Consider the following 27554-nt stretch of genomic DNA (forward strand, 5'->3'; position numbering starts at 1 on the left):
TGGAAGGGAGTCTCGCGTTTATAGCAGCCGTGATTAAAATCGGGTTCTCTCTGGCGTGCTGGCAAAACAGCAGGATCACGGAGTATCGCTGCTGGCAACATTGCAATCGATATTTGTCAGAAGAAAGAGTTAAAAAAAAAAAACACCTTCACAAAGAAGACTAGTGTTGTGGTGCCTCAAGGTTTTTGCAACTGCTGTCACCTCCTGAATGTGCTGACCTGCAGATTAGCTTTTTGCAACTCTCCATCTGTGCCCTGCTGAGAGATGGAGATGCAAATTACTTCATAGTTTAGTGTTTCCAACTGGCTGTAGAAGTATTGCATAAGTCCAAGTTATTAATTCAGTGGCAATTATTTCTTCTTTTAAAATAACATCCTGTTGATGCACTTCTCACTAGGAGGCGTTCTGGAAACGTTTTTAAAACGCGTGTGTGACCAATTTGTACTGTCAGGCAGTAGTCTGGTGCATTGTATTCCAGGTGTGCTGTGCAAAAGAGCTGTGTGCTGTCATGTTGCCGAGATCATTCATGGATACTGCAAGCTGCTGTTTTGTACTGATGTAATAAAAGTGAATTGGTGATACACTCCAGTTTGGATCAAGGCTATGGAGTTGAACAATGTCTGGTTTGAGTTTTCATTAATGTGTATTAATGATTTGTTTTTCTTACGCCATGACAATGCCAAAACCAGAAGGTATATAATAGTTAATTAAATTTAACAGCAATATTGTGAAATACAAATGTCAGTAGAGCTACTGAATTTATAATCTTCCAAGTTCCTTTTTACAGTATCTTCAAAGACTAATAGTGCAGGTTAAGCAGAAAAAGATTTAAAATAAGTCTGTACAACAGCATGACCCTAGACCTGGGCTGTCTTCATGTAGAAGAGTAATCTTCAGGGCCTGAATGGAAACACCCAGGCATTTCCTGTGCAGGGCCATTTCTGACCTCTGGTGGATTCTGGTTATTACAAGGCAGTTTATATGAGTCGGATGTGGGTGTGGATAATTTGGTGGCAACTTTACCCAGCAAATGAAAACTGAATTAGTTATTTCAGAGTGAGCTGGTGGGTGGGAAAGGGATGTCTTAAAACAATTAAGTAGCCTTAATTTGTGCAGGGTAATGGACAAATCACTCCACTGTGATTCAGTGCAGTGTGTGCTTTGTGTACCAACTTCACATCTACCTTAGAACTGAACTGCTTCTCTGGCTTTATGCAGCACTTGCTTTGACTTAAATGTAATAAAAGAGTAAAGCATCTTATATCTTTCAAACATGATTACAGTTGATTTAAACTTTGGAGTCATTATTAGGTTTAGTCTTGTGTCTGTGAGGTCACATCTTGTTGAAATCAGTGGGACTGTGTGCAGGCTTGGGAATTTGAAATCTCTTTGGTGGCAGATTGCTTTTATTCTTCTTTGTAGAGTATGAATGTGTTCTTATGATAAAGAATTCTTCTGGCTAGCACTAAAGTGCATTGATATAATGCATTCTCTTTGAGTTAAATTCTGCTGGAGAAATATTCAGTCATTCTCATTAACAATACACCTACATTTGTTTAAAAAAGAAAGCTTATTGATTTGTTGTTGTGAGACTATCTTATGTGTTAGAAATCTGCTTGCCTTTGTGTGAGCATTCTGTGTCTTGTTAGAATATAAATGCAGTGGTAGATTTTATAAATTTAAGGCAAGCATAAAATATATTCATGGCTTTTTTTTTTTTTTAATCACACAGTCCTTAGTCTTCATTGGGAATCCAAAATCATACTGTTTTTCCCAGGTCTTCCTTTATTTCCTGAAACACACTTTGCAGTGGGGAGAAGGGAGGCTGCTCTAATCTGAAAAATACTGAGGGAACCTACAAGCAGATCTTGATTTTGAGATAGGATTGCATTTGGACACTGGATAGCATGCAGTGGTTATGCATAAATGAAAAGATACTACTGGAAAGTTTGGGAAGTATTCACATTTAAATATCAATCCTTATAACAAAACAAGCAGAAGGTTTTCCAGAATAGATGTTTCCAGTAGGTAACTTCGAATGCTCATTAAAATAGATGTTTGGTGTTTTTTGATTATTGCCTATAGACTTTAAATTTCCCAAGCCAAATTTTAGACTTTTCTAAGAATTTTCTGGCACAAAATCCACTACAGAAAACAGTGAGGCCTTAAGCATGTCCTTAGTTTCTTGGGACTTTGTCCTTTGTTTGGCAGCACTGCAAAGGCATAAAGAGCCATAGGACTAGTAACTTGTGCCGTGGTTGCTTGTAGCCCTCTTTTCTCCTTGCATGCATCTAGTTCAAGGGGTGAAAAAAGGAGCAAGGCTGTGAATAAAGTGGGACAAAGAATTGTGAATAGTGTGGAGGTTTCCTCTGTGCTGGGAAACTTTTCAGTAGTCTGTCTATCAGATTTGTTGGCTCTATGATGACACCGAATAGGGCTGTCAGTCTGCAGCATCTGTGGTTTGGGAGAAGCCTGAGGTCACGTCAAGAATTATGCTCAACCTATTTTCCTGTTTGCCAAACTATCTGTATGACTGATAGTGTATCAGCAGAGAAAGGGTTTAAAATTATTTTATTAACTTAGGATCATAACTTCAGTGGGGAAAATTATTTAAGTATATGGAGTGTTACCATACTTTGTTGTTTTGCTTTTTTCCCCCCATGCATTTAAATGAAGCAAGATGTAATCTCTATTCTTCATGTATTGCGTTTTCTTGTTTACATGTGCAAGATTGGGCTGAATGACCGATTGCTCCACCTACGCACAAACACACATGAAGTGCTAGTTGAGATGTCTTTGGCATTTGTAGCAGCAAGGATTAGTCTGTGTTGTGTGCCTGCTTCAGTTGTTTTTGTGTCTGTTAATTAGTGCTGTCTGTGTCAAGGTTGGTTTTACTATTATGTAACCTAGTGAGATTGACCCTTGTGGAATGCAAACCTTACTATGACGAAAAATGGTATCCTGAATATAAGGGAAAGGATAAGGGATGTGCAGTAATTTTTATTTCAGGGAGCTAATTGGGATTTTTAGAGGCCTGTAAAGATTTGGCTTCCATGACAACCATATTTCTAAAATAATATGCAAACCATTCTTTCACACTGCATCCAGAACGCATTTAGAAGACAATTTTTCATACTACCTACTGCTAGTCAAGTATGATGTTAACCTCTGTCAGCACAGGAAAATGCAGGTACCTCAGCTCTTGTTTCTTCATTTGCCTGGTTGGATTTGCTGTTGTATGTGACATTTATGTTTGCAGGGCTGTTACTTTCCAAGTTCTCATTCTCTCAAGTGTTATCTGCATTCATACTCTGTTTAGTCTGTAATCTATTAACTAAATAATTTTTGAATTATTAAAAATAACTTAAAAGCTTATTTATTTAAAGAGTTGATAATAGTCCCATGCTCATTCCTGGCTGACTGCAAGCATAAAGCCAAATAACAATGTTTAACACCTGAATTTGAGCGTTACTGAGTTCTTAATGTTCATGCATGTTCAGTCGAAGAACGCTGTGTGTAAGGTCACATCAACTTGCCATGAACCTTGATCAGGTTTATTCTGGAGCTGGACAAGATGCGATATCGCTTTATTGTCATTATGAATGTCTCCTGCTATCTCAAGGTAGGAGGAAACTAGTTCTGTTCCTTCTGTGTCCTGCTAATATTCAATGCTGAATGTCATGTGTTGCTTTCTGATGTGGTATATGTTTATGGTTTATTCTGCCCTTGGCTTGTACGTGCTGCTGGTTTACTTGCTGATGGGTTCTCTGAGAGGTTTTTGCCATTTTGGCTATAAAACATCCATCCATTAGGTGGTAATAAAACCATAGTTACTTATGCCTCTGTTACTTCTCAGCCACAGTGTAGAACATGCCATGGACATGACCATTGAGCTTTTGGGATGCTCCAAATAATGCTGAGTAATGAAGCTCCATTGCCTCACATGGGTTTTTAAGAGGTCACAGAGTAGTAGTCCAGCATCAGGTGCTTAGGCATCAGCTTCCACTAAAAGCATATTTAACTTTTATAGCTTTGCTTTCACGGTTCTTGTAGACTTTGACTTTATCTAAAAGACAAACTGAAACTTTTGGATCAAAACCAGTTGTTAGCTTCTTCTTATCTAGTATCTAGGAGTGGAACTGTCTGCCAGAAGTTTGTGTGTGGGAGAATGGGAGCAGAATAGCTTTTACATATTCTACCTTTTGTCAGAGGTCTGTGATTTATCTATGGTTGAGCCTAGCACCCTAACACTTTCTGTCATAATATCTCTTGTCCCAGTAGTATGTAGCTTTTCTTGGTGTAGCTTAAATTTTCCTGAAAATCCAATGAGATGTGTTAGTACAGATTTTTCATAAGTAGTTTTTAATTAAATATACTTTATTTTTTCAGTGGGTAACTTGAGACCTTAGGATATGATTTGTGCTGGTGCCAAGACCTTAACTGCAGCACTTACTCTTTGGATGATACTGTGCTATGTAGTGCTCAACCATCTTTAGTGAGGAGAACATCTTTCAGAACTTCTTATGGAAAAAAAAAATCAGTTTAAATTTTTTTTTTCCCCAAATATGAGCTATGTATAGTTAAAATTGTAAAAAGTAGCACTAAGGAAGAAGCATGGGGACTGGAGTCAATGAATGTTTTAACATTAGTAGTTAAGAGAACTGGGTTCTAGCTGGGCTGGGTGAAGTTCTCTTAGCTCCTGTTTCTGCAGTTCTAAACTTTGATCCGTTTGCAGCTTCACCTGGTAGGCTTAAACATGGATGTGGAAACCTGACAAGCCCATCAACGTTTTCACACTTTTTTCACATTGCAGAGCAAAGGCAGAATTAAATAGGCCTGTTGATCTTTCTTATAAAAATAAAATATAACATAGTTTTAATAAAATAATTTATCATTGGAAACTCAGATATTAATCTACTGTAAATGCTGTTACATCACAATTTCAACTTTGCATAAAAATGTATAAGAATACAAGATGGAAAAATTAGATAACCTTTTTCTGTTTCCAAATTTACTAGTAAAAAGAACAGAAAGTTCTGAGTATTATTTTTTCTAAGATGAGAACATGAAGAACAGCCAAAACTCTTACAAGAGCTCTATTTTTTTAATTTTCTTATATTTATTTCTAGTTGGTGTAACTTTCAGAAGTCTCAGTAGTTCTTAGCATTACTTGCAATAAAAAGATATGAATACTGCTTTGCTTTTTGCATAATTTATTTTTCAATCATTGTTTGACAGTTTCTTCTTTTTGAGGTTTACCATATTTTTATAATTGCTCAGCAGGTGCTTCAACACCTCACCACTGTTTCAACAGCTTTTGTTAGATTTTTCTGTGACTTTGCCTTTCTGTTGTAAATATAATAAGCACATAGAAGCTTCTGCCCAAGAAAATAGGAGAATTTTGGGTAAAATGTCAAAGTAGTAGTAATTCACAAAACTGATTCTGGTGGTTTCCAGATCTTGAGAAGCAGAAAATTTTCTTTGACTTTCTCTCTTAAGCTAAAATTTGCTAGTGAGTGCAGTAGTGCTGTAAGGAACTTTGTAATGGGCAGCACTGGCTGATGAGACATGTGCTTGAGGCCTGTTGTAGAAATGAAGTGTGTCCACACTTGCTGGGTCCTTCTGTTCTAATTAAAAAGCTTAATTGAGAGTTACCAAAGGGGAAGAGTTGTCATTGGGAATCAGTTAAAGCGTAGCTATTTAGCTCTAAGCTTTACATTAGTCTTTTCCCCAATAATGACTTTTTTATATTTTTCCTTGTTGATTTCTGGAGAAGTAGTGGTTCCTCTGTCACGGTGAAGTCCTGCTCTAAACCACTATTTGCGTTGCAACAGAAATACTTGCCTTATATTTCTCCCAGGAGTTAGCTGATCTAGAATTTATTGTGCTTGGTTCTTAACTGTTAGCAAGGCTGCTGTAGTATAAACCTGTAGTTTGGAAGTGGGTGGCAAGGGGTTCATAGCAGCCTTGAGTGTCTGTATTTGGGCAACTGTGCTACAGGTTGGTCTTCAAAGATAAACAAGGTGTAAATAGTGAGCAAAGCATGGCTTTTAAAGTGCTACTGATACATCGTGACTATTTTCTGATGAAGTTTTAGTGTTTCTATTCATAGGTTAATTTGTAAATAAGTTACTGGAGCTACATAATCAATCAATTCTTGGTGGTGATACAGGTATTACCTTAACCATCTTCCTGCCCAAGTATTTTGCTTTTATTATTTCTGCAAGTAAAAATTTGCATTGGTTTTGCAGTTGACTCCGATTAGAAATCACTATTGTCATCTCCTGACATCCATCACTTCCCGTCCGTGGACTAGGAATGTCTGCCATATGAAACTTGCTAGTGTAACATTTGGTCGCCTAAGCAAAATTAAAGTGGTTGAAGTTGGGAAAAATCCTGCACACAAAGACATTCCGGCTAAGCTGGATCGTTTCAGCAGCACCAGTGAAGAACCAAGGGCCCTACTTTCAGTTATAGCTGTGCATCTTGGTTGCTGGTGACTTCTGACCAAGTGGGAAGCAGAAGGGACAGACAGTCTTGTAAATGGCTTCAGTGCAGCCAGAACAGAGTGACTGAAGGCACGATTTCACTTTACACTCAGCAGGTTGCTTTCTCCCCTGGTTTCCCTACAAAAGGAAGCCAAGGTCCTCCACTGCGTTCTTTCTGGATCTAGCAGTCACGTGTCCTGCAAATTGGTCTGACAGGTAAATGATGCACCAAAATTGTTTCTTTTTCACTGTTAGCTTGGTGGCTGACGTCACATGATGGTTGACTTCTGTGCACAGAGGGCAGGGATGTGCAACGTGGGAGGCAAAAGGTGCATGGGAACAGATTCCCCTTCTTGTGTCATCTTACTGTGACCATAATGTTGGTAATTTCTGAGGTTCTGTACTGTAAAATATTGTATGAGTAAGCTTCATTACATTTCATACTTGATTTTCAAAGTGTTTTTTTTTATTATTACCTCGTGGCTTTTATGCTCTTACAAGTGTCTCTGCCATAAACTGTTCTAATGAAAACTTAGATTCTGTAAGATTTGCATCTGCAGACTTACTTGATGAAAGATGCAAGTGCTTTTTTTGCATTTTGTGTCAGCAGTAAATTGTAAAATTACTATCTGTTCTAAGTAAATTCTCTACCCTCCCACATCCTGCCCAGGTGTCATCCTTTTTTCCCCAGCATGCTGGTGGTTCATTCCTAGATGACAGAGACAAATGATCACATGTTCTGCCTTTGCCCTGATTCCTCAGGGAGAAAAAATTGTAGCTATGTACAACTAAATTTGAATTTGAATATTTCTTAAAACTGAAATTGTTAGGCTGGTACTGTATCTTCTTTAAAATGTAGTTTTGAAATACTTAGTGAATACAGAAAAGCCCTAGATTTTTGCCTTAAAATGTTCTTTTAAGACAACAACATGACAAAATATTTTTTCATTTACTCGGATCACCTCCAGGCATTATTTTTAGGATCTCTGTCTCCTTCAAACTTTCTTCCAATTTTAAGGTAAGTTAGAATCACAGAATATTCTGAGTTGGAAGGCACCCACAAGAACCATAAAGTCCAGCTCTTTAGTGAATGGCCCATATGGGGGTCAAACTAATGACCTTGGTGTTATTAGCACCATGCTCCAACCAACTGAGCTAATCACAGGTTGATCAAGTTTTAAGTTTGTGTTCTTTCCTGCTGTTCATTTTAGCCTTGACATTTGTGTGCTTTAAGTATTATCTGCTTTTATGGTTAGAGAAATCAATGAAAGGTTGAATGTGACCCTCATAAATATTTATGTCTTAGCTTTCAGGAGAGCTGGGAAATGGATGCATTTAACTAGATAGGATTAGTCACCTCCTGTAGAAAGGAAGAGTAGTGCAGCTATAAGGGTGATCATAGGAATACACAAATTGAGTTAGAGAAACTTGCTTGAAAAACAGAAATGGAAGGAGTTAGCAATCTTGTTTTATACTTACCAACTGAAGGAAGAGTTGGGGAGGCAGCAAGTTCTTCAGAGAAGAATGTTATTATTTTTTTTGCTTTGTTTCTGCCTTTTTTAGTTTATACATGCCAGAAGGGATGGTACTCTGAAGTTCCTCTTTTTCAGTAGAGAGTACTGTTAGATGATTTTCTGCCAGGCTTTATTGTCAAGTTATCTGCAGTAAAGTAATGGTTACAAGATTCCTTGTGAACTAGAAACTTGGAACACCAAAGCTGTTGTTATTGTTCTCCCTTCTAACTTGAAGTTGCTTTCAGATATTTTTGTTCTACTGGTGGGATGTGGCATAGATTCTCTCTAAAATTTGGAAAGGCAACAGCTAACAGATACTGCTTCCAACTCCTTACCCAAAACCATGTCATTCATTTGCTAAGAAGTGATATTTTCCAGAAGTAATAAAGCTTTTTTTTTTTTTTCTCAGGAGGAAGCTGATTCAGGCTTTAGTGCACATGTGGTGCTTTTTACAAGTCTAATTGCATTTGCCCTTCATAATTTGAAGACTTTCTTGTTTGTTTCAAATTTTTACACTAGAAGAACTTTAAGGAGGACCGTATTTGCAGTTTATCTTTGTGGTAGTGATTCTTGTTCAAACAAAACCCCAAACTTGGTACTTTCCTCTAGCTTATCCAAATTATCTTGAGGATAACAAATTATAGAGCCAAACATATCCTTAGTTTCAAGTCTAATTTAATTATACTGTTAAAAATCTTATGAAGTATATTACCAAGTTTCTAAGAGTCTTATTAATATGTTGGCAGCAATGACAGCTTATTGGTGACTAAGATTTAACGTTGACTGCTCAGAAATGCTGAGCGCGGGTGTCTGAGATTCAAATGTGAAAACAAGGTCAAGTATCTTCATTACTGTTTTTCAGTTTTAACAGATGTAGAGTTGGGTACCTAAAAATTCTGTTTGCTCTTTGCATTACCAGCAGCTGTGAGATGATGACAGTTCTTATCAGAATATTGTTTATCTTTGAAATGGAATGATTGTGACTACCTTTAGGTAGAGCTACCTTAACTTTAAAAAGATGTGATTGACAGTGTGTAGTGCCTGTGTTTTCTGCTAGTCTAGCTAATTGGGAATAGACATAAATAAAAACAGACTATGTAGCTTTGTCTTCCTACATACTGTAATTATCAAGCTGCATCCAAGTTAAGGAGTATGTATTTGAAAAATAGACACTTTGCCTTTAAGTCGGACGCTGAATGTCCAGAGCTGGTACTTGGTAATTTGATGGTAGACCTTGTAGAGATCTCTGTATGGAAATGGCAGGGTGCCATAAGAAGTCTTGAGAAAGAGCCTTACTGATGTCTGCATGGTGCAATGTCTTGGAAACTGCAGGAAGCTGTTTGTGGCATCTGTCTATGGAGCAGACAGCTTCCAAATGGTTGTGGAGGGTGATTATACTGGCTACTGTGTGGTAAGTGCCTAAATCAAATTTATCACTACTTGCTTGTAGTTCAGTCAGTTGACCTCTACTGGAGGTAGAGTACTGGAGGTACTTTTAAGCTGTGTGTGGGATGATAAGCAATGGCTGAACCTGAGTTAATTGTGTATGTGCCTAATGTCATTGAACTCCTGCTTATGAGGAGGGTGGCTGATGTAAAGGGAAGAGTAAAGAGATGTATCCCCCATATAGCTGTTACAGTTTTTAGCATGACCTCTTATTAATGGTTGTTACCAACATTGAAAGTTTGCATAATGCTTCAGTAAAGTGCAAAAGTTAGTACTGGTTAAAAATCATACTGTGTGACTTTAGCCTAGTTAATTATAAGATGTCCCTATGTGATCTTCAATGGTCTTTCCATTTGTTATTTTATTTCTAGTGATAAATGACTGCATTTTTCCAAAGGCTTATGGCCTTTATCAATAGCAGTGGTTACCAGCCTTTTGCTCCCTCTCCTACTGCTTCAAATTTCATACGACAGTTTTACCACTCTCCCATTTTTGTTTGCAGACCTTTGAAAATCTATAATATTAATCTAGTTTTCATGGTTGAGCTGGAATTGTAGATACATTGCTATCACAGTTAAAAAAGTAAAAATAAAATCCTGTTGTCATCTGCATATGCAAAATAAAGAAATTTTGTATTCTATCTTTTCAGATTCTGGTTGAAATACACCCTGGTGTAACATAAAGTAGTTACTTATTGGAAATGTTCTTGGTTTGTTGATTTTTTTTTTTTTGGTGCGTTCCAGAGCTGTCAAGGTATTTTGCTTTGGTTGTTGCTTTTACCATACTGCTCTTGCAGCTTTCCCAGTATTTCTGATTTAGGCATCCTGGCTACTATCTTTCCTATGTTCCTAGGGTAAAATTGCTGAGAAGCATTTTGCTCATTAAAATTGAGGCTAAGAGCAGCCTGTAAACAGACTGCTGTGAAAACTCTACACTTCTAGTTTTCCTTGTAAGGATTGGGTTTAGACTGTTATTGTCAAATAGTAACAGCAGTTGTCACATTTCTAGCTTTCACTTTTCCAGTATATGGCTAATTAAGATTAGGATGGTCCTCAGTGCTGGGGGGTGGGCGGGAATCTGCAGTTCTTGGTGGCAAAGAAGAAATTAGCTGTGATTAATGTTTCCCAACTCTGGTTGCAACAGTATTTAGGAACCACAATTCTGTGTAATAACCAACACTGTAATCTGATTCGGGTTTGCCAGCACTGCATTTTATAGGCTGGCAGATTTAATTAGTCTGTGGTTAGTTCATGACGGTAAATAACACACAAACATTGCAAATGCTATGTCAGTAATCTGTAAAAATTATGACTGGTTTTAATACCAGAGTGTTCCTGCTGATGATCGTGTATGTCCGGTGTTGTACGGATGAGAAAAATTGATACTAGCATGTAGCTGCTTTAGTTCAGACCCTGTATATTTAGTGCACTGTTGTACAATAAGGCTTGCACTGGTGAAACTGAGTCTTTGTGTTCACTGGCATCATTGATCTGAGCTCTGAGCTGAGGTGTAGTCTTTGCACACGAACCCTAAACTGAGCATGCTGAATTTTTAAACTTGGGTTGCAACCTGTGCCTTTGTCTCTCTAAGCAGGCCAGCCAGCTTTGGTTAGATCATCTCGTCAGCTGCTAACAGGAGTGGTTCTGTAGAGTGTGATTGCTGTTTTGTGATCTGACTTCAAGTGCTGCATGTTCTGTGATCTCTGCTATGCTTTCTACCAAAGTAAAGAACAGCTTACTAAATTACCTAGAAAAAATGGCCAAATGTTAAGTAAGTCATACTGGATGTCGCTGTATAGGTAAGTGTGTAATTCAGGTGTGAGGTTGGAGGGTGATTTGAATACTTCTGGCATTCATGCCTTCTTACTGGACATAGCAAGAAACAAACAAAGTAGAATTATGGAAACATTTAGGTTGAAAAAGACCTCTAAGATCGAGTCCAACTGTAAAGTAATACATCCAAGTCCACCACTAAACCATGTCCCTGAGGGCCACAGCTGCAGGTCTTTTAAATGCCTCCAGGGATGATTGAAATAACCAGCTTATGTTCTTTAAAGATCGCCTAATTCAGCCTGGTGAAGAGGTTTGATCGTTATATTTTTTGAAGAGGTTGCTTACTTAAAAACAGAAGAAAAACAGTGTTTTCACTAGTCTTTCATAACAAGGTAACTTATCCTAGTTTAAAACTGCCTTGGACACCTAATGCAAGTGCCACAGGATGTGTTCTGCCGGGCCCCACAGGACATCAGCACCCCATCCTATGCCTTGCCAGGCTAGTGAGGTCACTGAAAAAGTAAATAGCTTCATAAGCACTGAAACTAATGACTTCTGTTTTATGTGGTTTAGTCTCTTGTGGTTGATTTGCCTTCGGCAAAATCAGAGGGGTGTTCTCTGCTCTGTTTTCTGCAGTAGGGCTGTTTGCTAGAGATCTCAGGAATAAAATTTTTCTGGTGCCAAAAAGATGTGAACTTGAGTTGCACTTTCCCACCTCAGCTCTTACAAGATCCATTTCTCTTTTTCACCCACCTATTTTCACAAGATTTGTAGGATCAAAGTAAGACTTTTTGTTGTGTTTGGTCAGTGGGTGTTGGTTAAATTGGATTGCTGAAAAACACACCAACAGCACAATTTCGCAAGGCAAGGAAACTAGACTAAAAGTGTTGGTAATTGTGTGTGGTTGCCATTGTGATTAAATTCACTGTAGGGCTCTCCTTAGACTACAGGTGGTGCTACAGTACCACCTGAGTCGTTTTTCTTGGGTAACCTCTAACCTTGGGTAATCTCTTTGCCTGCTGCCTTCTCAAAGCTCTAATGTGAGAAGAGTAATTTCATGCACTAAATGTTCCTGTGGCTTTGTAGAGAACATAATTGTTCTGCATGCTAAGGTATTTATTTCTGTTTATAGCTAAAGATAAACAAAAAGTACAGTATCTGTTTGGTTTTGTTTTGTTAGCCTTAGTGCTGTTCTATTAGCTGGCAATATTCTGGCATGTTTCTTGCTGCAGTAATTCGGACTCGTTCCACCAGAGCATGAGTAACATTCCTTATCTGCCTCAAAAATAAAGGCAAGTAAAATGTCATTTGTGATTCAAGTGAAATTGGAGTTAGAGGGTACTGGTAGCACTTTGATTTAGATCAGTGTCTTTGCCTCAGTGTGTTTTACTGGAGTTATTGAGAGTTATATAGAGTCAAGTTGTTATTTGCATACCTGCTTCAGAAATACATGAAAGGATGGAGGCAAACTTTCTTTTCTCTCTTTGAAGCTACTGGTGCGTGTTCTTGTCCCAGGTATGTGTTAAAGCAAGAGAATTCCTTGTATGGCACCATTGGGGAGTGATGATATTTATATGTGGTATCAATGGTATTAATATACTTAATGTTAAGTTCTGTGGAAAATACGTTCAGGTGTCCTATGCTAGATAAGTTTTGTGAAGGGTAGGAGAGCCTTTTCAGTCAACTGAGAAGTTACCTTTGTGGTATGCATGGGTTAAGGGGTTGGAGGATGGAAGGGAAAAACCTCTGCCGTTGTTCCTGCTGCTGATTAGATTGACTGTTTTGCATTATATTTGTATATTTGAATCTTTGTTTCATATACCTCTTAGTTTAGGCTTGCAACAAGCTTTTTCAGAAAGAAATATATTCCTTGTACATGTATGTTTACAGTATGTTCTCCTCTGCCTATACTATCATCTTTGTATGTTGCCTATAATTTGTTTAGAAAGTTGTCCATATGGGTGTGAAAACTTGGGGTAAGTATACGTGGATGTGGCAGTAAAATATAGAAGGTTGACTGTGGCTGGGTTTTATGGATGAATTGCCAGTAAAAGTTCTTTAGCTTGAACATCATGGTCTGTCTTGTTCTCTACAGGAAAGAGTGCAAATCAGAAGATGCTACTTGCAAGATCTCTGAATGTGACCCTGAGGAGTTATCAGATGAAGCAAGTGCTGACACCTTCTATGGAACCTCTCCTCCTAGTACACCCCGCCAGATGAAGCGTATGTCAACAAAGCATCAGAAAAATAACATTGGGAGACCTGCTAACCGCTCCACTTTGAAAGGTAGGTGTGGTGTCTTGAGGTTTTTTCCCAAAATGATCATAAAGTCATAGCAATAGCCTGTCATTATCTGATGGAGGGGGATATACAGAAGATGGACCCAGATACTGAGGTGCAGTGAAAGGACAGGAGGCAGCTGCCATAAGTTGCAACAAGGGAAAAAACTCTTTGGGTTATTAAAAGAAAACTTTTGCTATGGGAGTACTCAAACAGTGAACAGTTTGCCACAGGGATTTTTGGGTTGTTAAATCTTCATCTCAGGAGGTTTCTAAAACAGAACTGGATAGGATCATGAGCAGGCTAAACTAGTTTTGAAATAAACCAAGCTTTGACCAGGAAGTTGGAAAAAAATGACCTTCAGAGGTATTTTTCAGTCACTTTTTTTTTTTCTGTGGTTCTGTGATCTCTAGTAATGGTGTAGTTGCTTCTCTGCCCAAATTTCATGTTCTGAAGCAGTTCACAGGCTGTTTATTGAAAAATACAGTTTTTGGTGATTACTCTTTAATGTCACCGAAGCAATTAGAGTGTAGTTACTCCTGCTTGCTTCTGCTGACTCTTCAGTCATAAAGTGATAACAAGAGGAAAAACCAAAAGATACTTGATATGTGGTTTTTTTTTTCCTAATTCCACTAAGTAATGATATCTAATAATAAAGCTTTTGTATCTTAAAGTATGAATTTTTAAGCATTTTTTTATTATAAGCAGATACAGAATATGGGAATTGTTTGTTGAAAAGACAGTTTAAAAACCATTCAGTAGGTACATCTTTTCAAGCTGTCCTTCTAAGAAAAAAAAGAAAAATGTGCAACTTTACTGGTTTTGTTGAACTTGGATAGGTGTAAAAAAGCCATTTAAGATTTTATGTTCAGTATTTTCATACAGAATATGCCTAGTTTTGTGTGTGTGGGTGTTGTTATTTGTTTAATTTATTATTATTTTTTTTTTTAAATACTTCAGACAAGATTATTTGCCAGAGTTATGGCAGCTTGACTGTTGTCAGTTGATGTTTTGGAAGCAATTTATAAAGTTGCTTCACATGAAACAGGAAACATTATCACAGAGTGCATGGCAAGGATTACATTTCTGAGGTAAAATGTAGGGAAGAAAAAGGTAAATTGTTTAGTGTGAATAAGGGAATACAGTCGGTTCTTTAGTTGCATAGAGCTGTGGAATGCAAGTTCATAATAAAAGAAGGGCCAATACAAACATTTTCCAAAGCTTCTGGTTTCCTTTCACTTCATACAACCTCCGAATGATGTCACTGAAGAGAACATTTACCAAAAGACCTCTTCCTTATACTAAATTGAAGAGAAATATTGTTGTTCTTGCCAGTTAACTGTAGGCATTGGAATTATTAATCTTCTTTAACTTTGGTAAAAGACACATTTAAAAACCAGGAAAACTCTTCATTTGTAACATTAATCCTATTTAGTTCTGTATTTAGTGGTTACATAAACTTTTCTTGCTTTTGGTGATTATTTCTTCTTGTTTCTTTCTGTGCTTTAAAAGAAAGTTAATTTCTAAACAGAGACATTGTGATACTAAAGAACTGTAATGTATTATATTTCATTGTTAGCCTTTGCTGCTGAGCACATATTGAAGATTGATACCTTTATGAGAAATAGGGAGTTGTTTAACCCTGCTAATAGACTTTGATTTTTTGGAGCAAGGTCTCTCTATTTGTGAGAGAATGGTTCTTACTTCTGACATGAGAATATCCTATTCTTGGTTGCTGTGTGTCTTAAAATATGTTTGGGGTTTTTTATGATGAATTGGGTAGGACTGTATAAAATATCTTCTTCTGTAAAGTTCATAAAGTTCGTTGTTTTTTTTTTTCCTTTGCCTATGTGAACAATCTCAGAGAAGTTATTCTGTATTATGGAGGAAAAAAAAAAAGCCACCTCAAAACCTAAAACTTGCGGACTGGTTGGTTGGCCTTGAATGTGTGTGCATATGCTCTTATTGAAATAGAATAGGTTATACTTCTTGTAAGAAAATTCCTTCAGGGATTAGTTTGATGTACACTTTAAAAAAATAAATTTGAATTACTTTTCAGATGTTAACAAATAACAGATGTAAGGTATCTCTCCTTTATTTAGACAACTGAATGAATTTTGGGCATTAGGGCCTTGCTTACTTGCACCTCTGATATTTAATTTGTCACACCAAATTTCTTGTAACTGGCATATAGTGTCAAAACCTAAATTTATGCAATAATCTGTTTAGTTTCTGAATTGTTTCTCCTGTAGCCCACAACCTCTGGGAATCACGTTTTCTAAACTAAATGCAGTTCAGAGGTACTCATAAGACATCTTTGTGTCTCCTGAGGCCATAAATACTTGCTTACTTACTGAACTGTTAGGTTCTCAGGTACTATGTACAAAGCACTGCCTATGTCTACTTTCTAGTCTAAAACTTCTGCAGCTTCATACTTGAAGGAGAACCACTGTTGACCCTACTTTCTTACCCCCATCAGGTTCCTCACGTTCATTTTATCATATTTTCTTTTAATGACCTTTAAGATCTTGTTCTACCATGTGCCCTTCCTCACCAACCAACAATGACTTGGTTGTGAAACCTCCTGCCCCCTGTAGCATTAAAGGTAATTCTAACTCAGAATTTATTAGTACAGCTGAACTCTTTTTACAAATTAATTTAAGTCTGTATTACAATACCGGAATAAAATTAGTAGCAGGAACTCATGCAGTTATAGCACTGATATTTATTGCAGAGCTGTCAGGTGTATTTGAATCATTGGTGTCTGTTTATTTTATAAAAAGAGGCTTCTGAAACAATTTGTAGATTATTGTGCCTCTACTTTGTTAAGAATGATGAACTTTAGGGCACTTTGGATGTGTAATAATGAATACTTTTTAACTTACCTTTCTTTCAATGTGTTTTGGTGGAGTGGGGAGATCTGAAGATTAAGGGTGAAGGAGAATAACATGTTAAAAATAGAAACTGAAGGGATCTAGACGACCCTCTGTGTAGAATGTAAGTTCAGAAAGTGATCTTTAAAAATCTTTAAAAAGATTTTAATTTATTTTGCAAGGTCACCAAAATCCTCAACATCAAAGTGCTGTTAGAAATTGATTAATTTCTAATCTGCCTTAAAGTCTACGGAAGGCTTCCCAGAACTGAGATGAATCTCCCCAAGAGGCAGGATTGGTGCATTCAGGCTGAAATTTATGTATGCTCCAGTTTTTATGAAATTGCATGTGCAATGGAGTCTCTTTAATTCTCTTTGACTTTGATCCTTAATAATGCTTTGTTGCATTTTGAGTTTTTGTTTGGGAGGTTGTGTGACAAATGTGTAGAAAATGAACTTGGAAACCATTCTTTTCCTTTTGATCATACTCTGTTCTCAGTAGATGGCATAGTCAGGATAATGAAAATTCTCTGATGTCCTTTCTATAAAAGAGGTAAAGCAAGAGAAAAAAAAATCCTGTGGTGCTACTATTGATTTAGATTATAGTAATGGTAACTTTTAAGAATGTATTTTACTTCCATCCATACCTGTTTTGTTTTATTGGTATTAAACAATGTTATGCTCAACCTAAGAAATGAGATCGGGTGCTGACTTGAACAATGCTTTTTTTTGTTGCTGCAGTCACATCCTTTTTCTTTTCTTACAGAAAAGATGAGTGTGCCAACTCAGTCTTTGCATAAAGACAGTGGGAAAACGATCGAGAATGTGGAAGAGCACAGCTATAAGCAAGGGAAAAAGATCAGAGATGCTCTAAGGACAACAGAACGAGATCATAAGAAAAATGTGCAGTGCTCATTTATGTTAGACTCAGTTAGTGGGTCTCTGCCAAAAAAGACAATTCCAGATGTTGATCTCAATAAGCCTTACCTCAGCCTTGGCTGTAGCAATGCTAAGCTTCCAGTCTCTGTGCCCATGCCAATACCCAGAACTACACGCCAGACTTCTAGGAGTGATTGCCCAGCAGATCGTTTAAAATTCTTTGAAACCCTGCGGCTTTTGTTAAAACTTACCTCAGTCTCAAAGAAAAAGGACAGGGAGCAAAGAGGGCAGGAAAACACTTCTTCTGTCTGGCTGAACCGATCTAATGAACTGATCTGGCTGGAGCTGCAAGCATGGCATGCTGGCCGGAGCATTAATGACCAAGACCTCTATCTCTATGCAGCCCGTCAAGCTATCCCTGATATCATCAATGAAATCCTCACCTTCAAAGTGGACTACGGAAGCTTCTCCTGTGTAAAAAATGGAGCCAGTCTCAATGGTACTTCAGGAGAAGGAGTTTGCAAATCAACACATGGAACTAGTGCTTTGGGTTACTCGAGTTACCATGAACACCTCCATCGCCAGCGGGTCTCATTTGAGCAAGTAAAGCGAATAATGGAGCTGCTGGAGTATATGGAAGCACTTTATCCATCTCTTCAGGCTCTTCAAAAGGACTATGAAAAGTATGCTGCAAAGGACTTCCAAGACAGGGTGCAGGCACTCTGTCTATGGTTAAATATTACAAAAGACTTAAATCAGAAGCTAAGGATTATGGGAACTGTATTGGGCATCAAAAATCTTTCTGACATTGGCTGGCCAGTGTTTGAAATTCCTTCTCCTCGACCATCTAAGGACAATGATCCAGGGGATGAAGAATTTTATAGGGAAACAGAAGTAAAGGAATCCTCAGGAACTTGCACAGAGGAGAGTGATGGGGAAGAACAAATCTCTGAGGAGAATGTTGAAGAACTTAGACAAGCCATCGAGAACAGTTTTACTAATAAACCAAATTTTGACTTTCAGGACCATTCAAGGAGGCTTGATAGGCTTGAATCTGAGGATGACTCCACCTCTTGGGTTATTCCAGAAGGCAGTGCTGAGGGAAGCTGCAGCCAACACTGTTTGACCTCTATTTACAGGCCGTTTGTTGATAAAGCACTGAAGCAAATGGGGTTGAGAAAACTAATTTTAAGACTGCACAAGCTAATGCATGGTTCATTGCAAAGGGCTCGTATGGCGTTGGTAAGGAGTGATCACCAGCTGGAGGTAGGTTGCTACTACTGTAAACGGATAACAGGAGTGCCTCCTTACTCTGTTTCTAGCTGCACATATGTGAATTGGGATCTTATGAAAGTTTTGCTTGCTCTGTTGGTCTTTGAAAGACAGTGTATATTATGAGGCCCAGAAATGAATCTGTTGTTTGACCTGAACTGCAGTTTGTGTGAAGCCCAAAGCTGGTTCTGTGTTATTCTCTGTAACTGAAATGACATTTTTATGTTAACATCTTTATTCATTATGTTTTCTAATGTCTAAGGCAACAAATCTGAAAAATTACAGTGAAAAATTAAGCACAGTAGTTGGGTTGTTAGGAAAAATCAGCTATGGAGGTGGTCATTTTTCTTCAAGACTTGATATCTTTCTGCAAGATATCTTTTATAAAAATGTCACTACAGTTCTGGGTTTTTTCTCATCTAAATAAATGAAGTATTGTGATGGCACATTATGCCTGGGGACAGACAGGATAAATGAACGGACTCTCAACCTTGAAATCTGTGAAAACAAATCATGTTAGCATGTTGCATTCTTCAGCTGGCTCTTAGTTTAATTACTGTTTTTCTTTGAGTCATTTTACATTCTTAATTAAGAATTGTTGTGAGTTAATAAAATCAAATTGGGAATTAAGCAGTAAATGAAGGACAGTAGGTGAAGTTTCATATTGTAAGATGTGGTCACTACTTCTTTCAAGGCTGAGTATTGTTTCTAAATATAAACTGTTATCTAACTTGTAGACATTTTTATACTAGAAAGAATTGGTGGTAAGGATTACTTACCCTCCTTGATAAAGTGGCACAGTGTGTGGGACCTAACCATAAATTCTAGATGAAGGCATCTCTTAGCCAACATACCCATTCTAATACAGATACCATATGTGGTCTTTGATATGTTGTTGATATCTTATTGTTGACTGTCACATTTGTAAAAGGAATAAGAATTGTCTATCTCCCTCAGAGGTTATTTTTTTAGGATTAATAAATTTATAAAATATTTTATTTTGAAAGTTTTTATTTGTACTGTTCATAGTGTAGGTATTACTGTAGAAATGAAGCTATAAGTTGAATTTTTATTTACTCTCTAATTGGTTTCAGTTTGTGTTCTAGAAAATTTGCATTAGAAATACATGAAGATTTTCTTAGAGTCAAACGCATAAGAAAAACTTGCAGATATGTTACAGTTCAGCTTCATATGTAGGCAGAAATACCTTTTAAAAAAATCAAAGTAAATAAGACATAGTTTGAGAGAATTGAAAACCACTTGGAGTATATTTACGGAACTGCTAAATACCTCAAATTTTGACTGCATAAGGGCTCTTAAAAAAAGTTAATGAAATATTAAGTAGCTAAAGTCTTTCCTGCAGCTTTGCAGAATTAAACTGTTTGGTACTTTAGTGTTGAATGACTTTCGTAAGATGTAAGGTTAATCTTTTCTCCCTCCTTCTCTACCCTTGGGACTACTTTGAATGTTCATTTTCAGTAATTACATTTTTTTTGAATATTGGTCTTTTTTAAGAAATGACTTCATGACTTAAAGTGAATGTTAGAAAACTGCAGACTTCTTCCCTGCTCCAAAATTTAAAGAAGGTTGTCAAAAAAAACCTACACTTTGTCAGAAGTATAGTACCCACTGCAGCAAAAGATGATGTTGTATTAAAATGGAAGAGATGGTTTTGAATTGCTTGGTCTTTGCAATTGACAATACTTTGGGGGTTTCTTTTAGTGCAGTTTAGTTTGATATTTGTGTGCAGACAGAGTTGTGAGTATTCTGTTAATCTTTGTTCCTTCTGTGACTTTGATATTTTGATACTGTGTTTACATGTGTACTTACACTTTACAGTCTCTAGACATACTTTCATGTCTGTTGCTTAAACACTGTCTAAATCATGTCTAAAATGTGCTTTCTGGAGTCTTCCACTGTGTATATTTTAATGCTCATTTCATCTTAAATATGTGTAAATTTTTATACAGATGGCTATTTTTAGTGTTAAGTTTGATTCGTCATAGGCTCTGATACTTTCACAAGGCTCTAGGCACTATGCAGTCCATTTTGTGTAGAAGTTGTACAATTTGATTCTTAATGAAGATGGTTAATAGTTCTTACTTTAGCTTACAAAATCAGAGATGTTGTTTTATAGAACAGTATTTAAGCTTGTGTACCCTGTTTCTTGTTTATTCTACTTGCTGCACTTTTGAGTATGGATTCTATGTATGATCTCAATAAATGGCTTAGACTTTTTCTTGGTTTTTTTTTAAGAAGTATCTAGTAAATACTTGAAACATTTCAGATTAGCCCTGCAGAAGATTGATATGAGTCAAATTGAACAATAGAAGTTTAGGTGTCTAATACTAAGCCCTAATGTCATCTACTGTTATCCTTGATATTAGAAAATGATATAACAAATTTATTCAATTTCATTGTTATTCTTGCTCACAGACTAGCTCTTTAATATTTCTTATAAGAACTAAATTTTACAACACTATATTTGCATCACAGTGAGGACTGTATTTCTTAAGTTTTTGTTGTATTGTGAAAGTGTAGTATTTTCATGATTGTTGTTAATGAAAACTTCTTGTATAAAAATCTTTCCCTGGTGCTGTTCTAGTGCTATATATCTAGTGCTAGTTTATTTTTAAGAGAGTTAGTAAAAAGAAGACATTAATATTCCATCTAAGAAAATACATTCCTATATGTGTGTTAATTTTCTACTAGATAATAAGCTTAAAAGTTGGTTCATTTTTTTTAACTTTCTAGGGAGTACTTTATGATTGATCTAATTTCTGGTAATGTTTTTCTCTCTTTTGTAGTGATGTTACTTGGCACTGAAGAAAAACCTAAAAAATGCTAGTTATGTCTGCTATATTAGTGAAGGATATTTAAGTGTCGTAGTTAGCAGTGTGAAATGAGAATAAGAATAAAACAAACTTAATCTGAAATAAATCTTATCCTTAGATGATGACCAGTGTGTTATCTTTAGAAGATGCACATGTACCGTAGTCCAGCTTTTCTTTCTAAATTAAACCCTAGAGTGCCTCCATGTACAGCCTTGCTTAGAATGTTATCACCAGATACTTCGATGTCTAGGATGTTTATTTCAGATAATCTCAACTATTTTCTCTAACTAAAAAATCATTTTCTTTGAATGTAATTTTCATTTAAATGAGAAGTTATTAAAAAAAAACAAAACCAAGCAACTTAATCTCTTTATATTTTATCTTTCTTTTTCAAACAGTTTCAATTTAAAATCTGTCAAAGTTCACAAGTTATTTTGTTAAGTATTTTGGCTAGTGGCATTTTCTTGAATATAGCTTTCAATTTTAATGTGGAGTTTTATGTAATATATGTGTTATGTATTTGAAAGAGAACAAGGTTACTCACCTGATATAGCCAAGTGCACACTTGTTTCTCTAGATACAGACATAACAGAAACATTAAGTAAGAGATTTTCTTCACTCCAAGGGTCAGAATTGTTTTTCCTCAGACTGGTGATCCTTAAAAAAACACGAACAAACAAACAAAAAAAACCAACCAAAACCCACAAAAAACCACTACAAAACCCAACTTTAAGAAACCTCCAACAATATAAACATGGAACTTCTGTGGTTGACTTACCAGTTAGTAGAATATTACCTTTTAAAAATAGACTTTTATGATGCTACTTTAAACAAATGCAAAATCCAAAAGAATTTTAAGGATGCTTTTCACGATACCTCTTTCTTTTTACAGTTTTCAGAGTTTCCAGATCCCATGTTGTGTTCAGATTATGTGCAGTTACTAAATTTCCCACCTTGTTGCGAGCAAAAATGCAGCGCAGTATCATGGGAAGAGTTGAAATCCATGGATTTACCTTCCTTTGAACCTGCATTCTTGGTCCTTTGCCGAGTCCTGCTCAATGTTATCCATGAATGTCTCAAGCTAAGATTGGAACAAAGACCTGCTGGGGAACCATCTCTTTTGAGTATTAAACAGGTTTGCTTCAATTGTTTTTTTTAATATATATTTTGTGTTGGAAATTACTTTGTCATTTCATTATGATACAGTTGTCAGTTTAAAGAAGATTAGTGTAAGAAAACACAATGCATAATTATGTAATAACTTCTGTAAGTAGTCTTGTATTTCATACGGAGATCTGCTTTTTACATAGTAAACGACTGGTCATATATACCTCTCTGATTTAGGCTTCCAAATCAAAACTGGTGATTAAAAAAATTATTAACCAGCGAAGGTAAATGGTATTTGTTCCATTTGCATTATAAGCTATATATCCTTCTTCAGCACATCTTCCTCCATTTGCGTTTCTCTGGCAATGTAAGCAGGACTGGGGAAGTGATTGTTCCCCTGTACTCAGCACTGGTGAGGCCACACCTTGAGTACTGTTTCCAGTTCTGGGCCCCTCAGTTCAGGAAGGATATTGAGGTGCTGGAGCAGGTCCAGAGAAGAGCAACAAGGCTGGTGAAGGGACTCGAGCACAAGTTCTGGTGAAGAGAGGCTGAGGGAACTGGGGTTGTTCAGCCTGGAGAAGAGGAGGCTCAGGGGAGACCTCATCACTCTACAACTCCCTGAGAGGAGGTTGTAGCCAGGTGGGGGTTGGTCTCCTCTCCCAGGCAGCTATCAGTACGACAAGAGGGCAAGGTCTTAAGCTGTGCCAGGGGAGGTTTAGGTTAGATATTAGGAAGAAATTCTTTACAGAGAGGGTAATCAGGCATTGGAATGGGCTGCCCAGGGAAGTGGTGGATTCTCTATCCCTGGAGGTTTTTAAGATGAGACTGGATGTGGCACTTAGTGCCATGGTCTAGTAACCATGGTGGTAGTGGATCAAGGGTTGGACTTGATGATCTCAGAGATCATTTCCAACCTGACTGATTCTATGATTCTATATGTGTCTTTGATTTGATTGTTTTTCTCTTGCAAATGTAAGACATCTGCTAACATGCAGTAGTCACATAATGAAAGTTAATTAAGAAGAAAAACAACAACAAAAAAAGATCTTTTCCAGCATATTGTATTATATAAATATCTGATATTTGCTGCTGGTAGTGACCCAAGATTGTCAGTCATGTCACTGTTTGAAAATACTGTATGAGGATTTGTTTTCTGGTGGCTTTCTGGCTGTTTAGACCAATACTATTTTTCAAAGTGTAGTCTAGGATATACTAGATTTTGTCTGATCACCCAGCTCCCTGGCAAGCATAACCAGATCAGGGTTTTATCGGATCATCTTTAAGGGTAAACATTTAAATAAGCTCTTGGACTGATTATGATTTCACATTCCAGTTATTTGCTGCTCCAGAATCAATTGCTATATTACTTTATGGTCCCAAATGAATTTGTCCTCTCTCCCTCCACCCCACTCTTCCCCTTTCTTCCCCCGTTGATTGAAACCTACAATTTCAACCTTAACAGTGATAGTAACAGTAAAATATTGCATAGCATGCTCTGTTTTTAAGCAAAATATATCCTCCAGAGACTGGAGATATTTTTTTGCCATTAACAGTTTGTGTGCTCCTTGTGGACTTTCAGTTAAGTAAAAATTACACTTTCTTCCTGGAAAACAATGCGTTTGTTACAGACTGTTTTGGTGGTGTATACTGCCTTGCTATTGACATTGAAAAAATGAATTCAACTCAGCAAATACTTGCTGTCCCACGCAATATATCTGAACAGGCAAAGGAGCTGTGGAGGATGTTTCATAAATAAATCTGTTTGTTTCCTGAAGAACTATAATTTCTAAAATCTCGAGCAAGCTTAAGGAGACTTTAATAGCAGACAAATTGTTAATTGTTTTCATTTTGATTTTTGATGCAAGCGAGGCATTCAGCTTCGCAGTCCTCAAGGCACCCTTTTTTTTCTCCTGCACCCGGAGAGATGTCACAGAGACCTGGAAAAATTAGAGGACTGGACAATCGCCAACTGTATGAAGTGTACAAGGGCGAGTTCCAGATTCTGCAGCTGAGACAGGGCAACCCTGGTTGTGTGTATAGACTAGGGAATGAGATGCTGAAAAGCAGTGCTGCAGAAAGGGACATAGGTGTCCTGATTGGTGGCAAGTTGAATATGAGTCAGCAGTGCCCTGGCAGCCAGGAGGGCCAACCATGTCCTGGGGGGCATCAGACAAAGTGTTGCCAGCCAGTCTAGGGAGGGGATTGTCCTGCTCTGCTCTGCACTGGTGCAGCCTCACCTTGAATACTGTGTGCAGTTTTGGGTGCCACAGTATAAGAAAGATATTCAGCTATTAGAGAGTGTCCAAAGGAGGGCAACAAAGATGGTGAAGGGCCTTGGGAGGAAGCCGTATGAGGAGTGGCTGAGGTCACTTGGTCTGTTCATCCTGGAGCAGACTGAGGGGAGACCTCATTGCAGTCTTCAACACCTCACAACGGGAAGTGGAGAGGCAAGTGCCAGTCTCTTCACTCTTGTGACCAGTGACAGGATTCAAGGAAATGGCATGAAACTGAGTCAGGGGAGGTTTAGGTTAGATGACAGGAAAAAGTTTTTCACCCAGAGAGTGGTTGGTCACTGGAACAGGCTCCCCAGGGAAGTGGTCACAGCACCAAGGCGGACAGAATTCAAGAAGTGTTTGGACAACTCTCTCAGGCACATGGTGTGATTCTTGGGGTGTCTTGCACAGGGTCAGGAGTTGGATTCTATGATCTTGATGAGTCCCTTCCAACTTAGGATATTCTATGATTCTGTAAGTATCTGAAGGGAGGGTGTCAAGAGAACAGAGCCAGACTCTTCTTGGTGGTGCTAAGCAGTAAGACAAGAGGTACAGGGCAGAAACTGCTGCACAGGAAGTTCCCCCTGAATATGAGGAAGATCTTTACTGTGCGGGTGACCAAGCGCTGGAATAAATGACCCAGAAAGACTGTGGATTCTCCCTCACTGGAGATATGCAAGAACCATCTGGACACAGTCTTGCGCAATGTGCTCTAGCATGACCCCGCTTGAGCAGGGAGTTTGGACCAGATGACCCAGTGTGGTCTCTTCGAACCTGACCCATTCTGTGATTTCAGGTCCTTGTTAGGTCGAATCCTGAATACTTGCAGTGAGAGAGGGATTCTACTACTTCTCCAACCAGTCTGTTCCAGTGTTTAATTTTTCTCCCAGTAAAATGGAGTTTTTTTCGCCCTTATATTTAGACAGGATTTCCTTGAAGCAGCTTGTACCTGTTGTCTTTTGTGGGGTCACCATGCATCCTTGTGAAAGGAGTGCCCTCATTTTCTCTGAAACTACCCTCTAGGCATTGGAAAAACGTGATGAGATTCTCTTTATGTATTCTTTTCTCAAGGTTGAATAAACCCAATCCCTTGAATTGTTTGTTGTACAGAAGGAACATTGCACAGTCTTGGTTTTGTAGTGACTGACCTAGTGGGCCCTACTTGAGGCACTGAGACCTTTAAGTGTTTCCTGCTCTTTGGTACTATTTGAAATGTGTAGGAGTACAGTTTGATTGTATCAAGCATACTACTCCTGTTACTCAACTTTTCCAAGGTGAAGTTAAATTTTTGTACTACTAGCAAGTCAGTTATATTTACGAAAAATAAATCTGATATTCAATTGAAAGTATACACACAAAAAGAAAACTAACACAGATTATATGCTTCTTACAATGTGCTTTTTCTCCTCTCCTTTCTCTCTAGCTTCATTTTTAGCCTTCTTGTCCATATTTCACTTTCAGCACTAGCTTTGGTAATCCTGGTGATGCTGTAATATCAGAGAGCTGTTCTCTTTTAATGGCAATTTGCCATTATTTGGTGGTAGTGTGGTACCTGAAGAGTTCAAGATGGTTCTCAAATTCAGCATTTGTGCTGAGAATTGGATGGGTGTATGTGCACGTGGGTTATTTCTGTTTAGTCATTAAATTAGGTATTGTTTGTCTTGCCCCACCTGCTTTGAGAAAATGATTTATTCTATGAACTCCCTAAACAAAAAGCAACCCATCAAACAAACCAATAATAGTGATAATATTTTCAGTTTAAGCTGTGCATTTTTTCATGTGCTCATTATACACTGTATTTTTGTTTGCCCATTGCCTTGAGTGTCAAAAGTTGACGCTTAAAATTAGAACTACAGGTTTTTTGTAAATCCTATATTCTGTTATTTAATAGCATGTCCCTATAAAAGAGTATTATATAAATAAACCCCTATATTTTTAATGAAGTTTTGTGAGTTTATTTTGGAATAGACTTGGATCAAATGGCAAAAAAAAATCCCCATAGGTTAACACAGAGTAAACTGGATGTTATTGACTGGAGAGTGAAAAAGCACGTTAATTTTTAAATATATGACATGTTAGGGATATAAAAGTGTTGCTTTGGATTTCTACCTTATAGAAAGTTACTTGTTTTTTCCTTTTCCACTAAACTTGCTAAGTTTCAAACAGAGAGATCAGACTATTAGCTTTGTTTCCTCTGCAGACTGGGGAGCAAAACATGTCTTCTGGACTGTAAAACATTCCAAAGACTCTTGTTGTACTAAGAGCATTCTTATTTTTTTTGCTGTTGTGCCGTTATCATTTCTCATACATTGACTCCACTATATTGATATATTACTTTGCCAGGATAGCCATTGTAGAAGATTTTTAAAAGCAAATTATCCAACCAACAATTCCATTCCCTCTGACCCTCCAAACCTCTCGTCCTGTCTCTTGATTTAATGAAGTTGTTGCTCAGAAAAGATCAGGGATTGTCAGACCTGAAGACTAATAACGATTTCAGAACCATACACACTGAGCACTGGAAGGACTTCTGAAAGAAAGGCGTTTGTTAGTGTAGGTTTGAAAGCATCCTTGCTCTTTGTGTTTGTGCATGTCTCTTGAAATAAAGACTAAGCCTTCAGGGAGGGGTGACAGCTGTTTGGCCAAAGGCAACCACTTCTACATTTGCTCATGTTCGTTTTACCCAGGGAAGCAACAAAAACCCCCATGATCTGTTTTCAAATCTGGTTTGGATTTTGGAGTTATGGGCATCTGCCCAGTCGATTAATAGTGAATTTACTGTAGTAAAACATGTCTCACAGGTCTCTAAGCATATGT

The 27554-nt window shown here is 37.5% G+C and overlaps 1 protein-coding gene across 1 annotated transcript in view; it reads left to right on the plus strand.

The window, feature by feature from the left end:
• Positions 1-11232: 11232 nt before the first annotated feature.
• The window catches only part of MAP3K4 (mitogen-activated protein kinase kinase kinase 4), a 56395-nt gene continuing 40073 nt past the window's right edge, over positions 11233-27554 (plus strand). The window contains exons 1-4 of the mRNA XM_029961585.1: positions 11233-11246; positions 13316-13506; positions 17139-18517; positions 22250-22492. Of these exons, the coding sequence (XP_029817445.1) occupies positions 11233-11246; positions 13316-13506; positions 17139-18517; positions 22250-22492 (1827 nt within the window). The remainder of the gene's footprint in view (positions 11247-13315; positions 13507-17138; positions 18518-22249; positions 22493-27554) is intronic.

The sequence above is a fragment of the Manacus vitellinus genome, unplaced genomic scaffold (genome assembly GCF_001715985.3).
Source record: "Manacus vitellinus isolate BGI_N305 unplaced genomic scaffold, ASM171598v3 scaffold_37_pilon, whole genome shotgun sequence".
In the NCBI taxonomy this organism is placed as follows: Eukaryota; Metazoa; Chordata; class Aves; order Passeriformes; family Pipridae; genus Manacus; species Manacus vitellinus.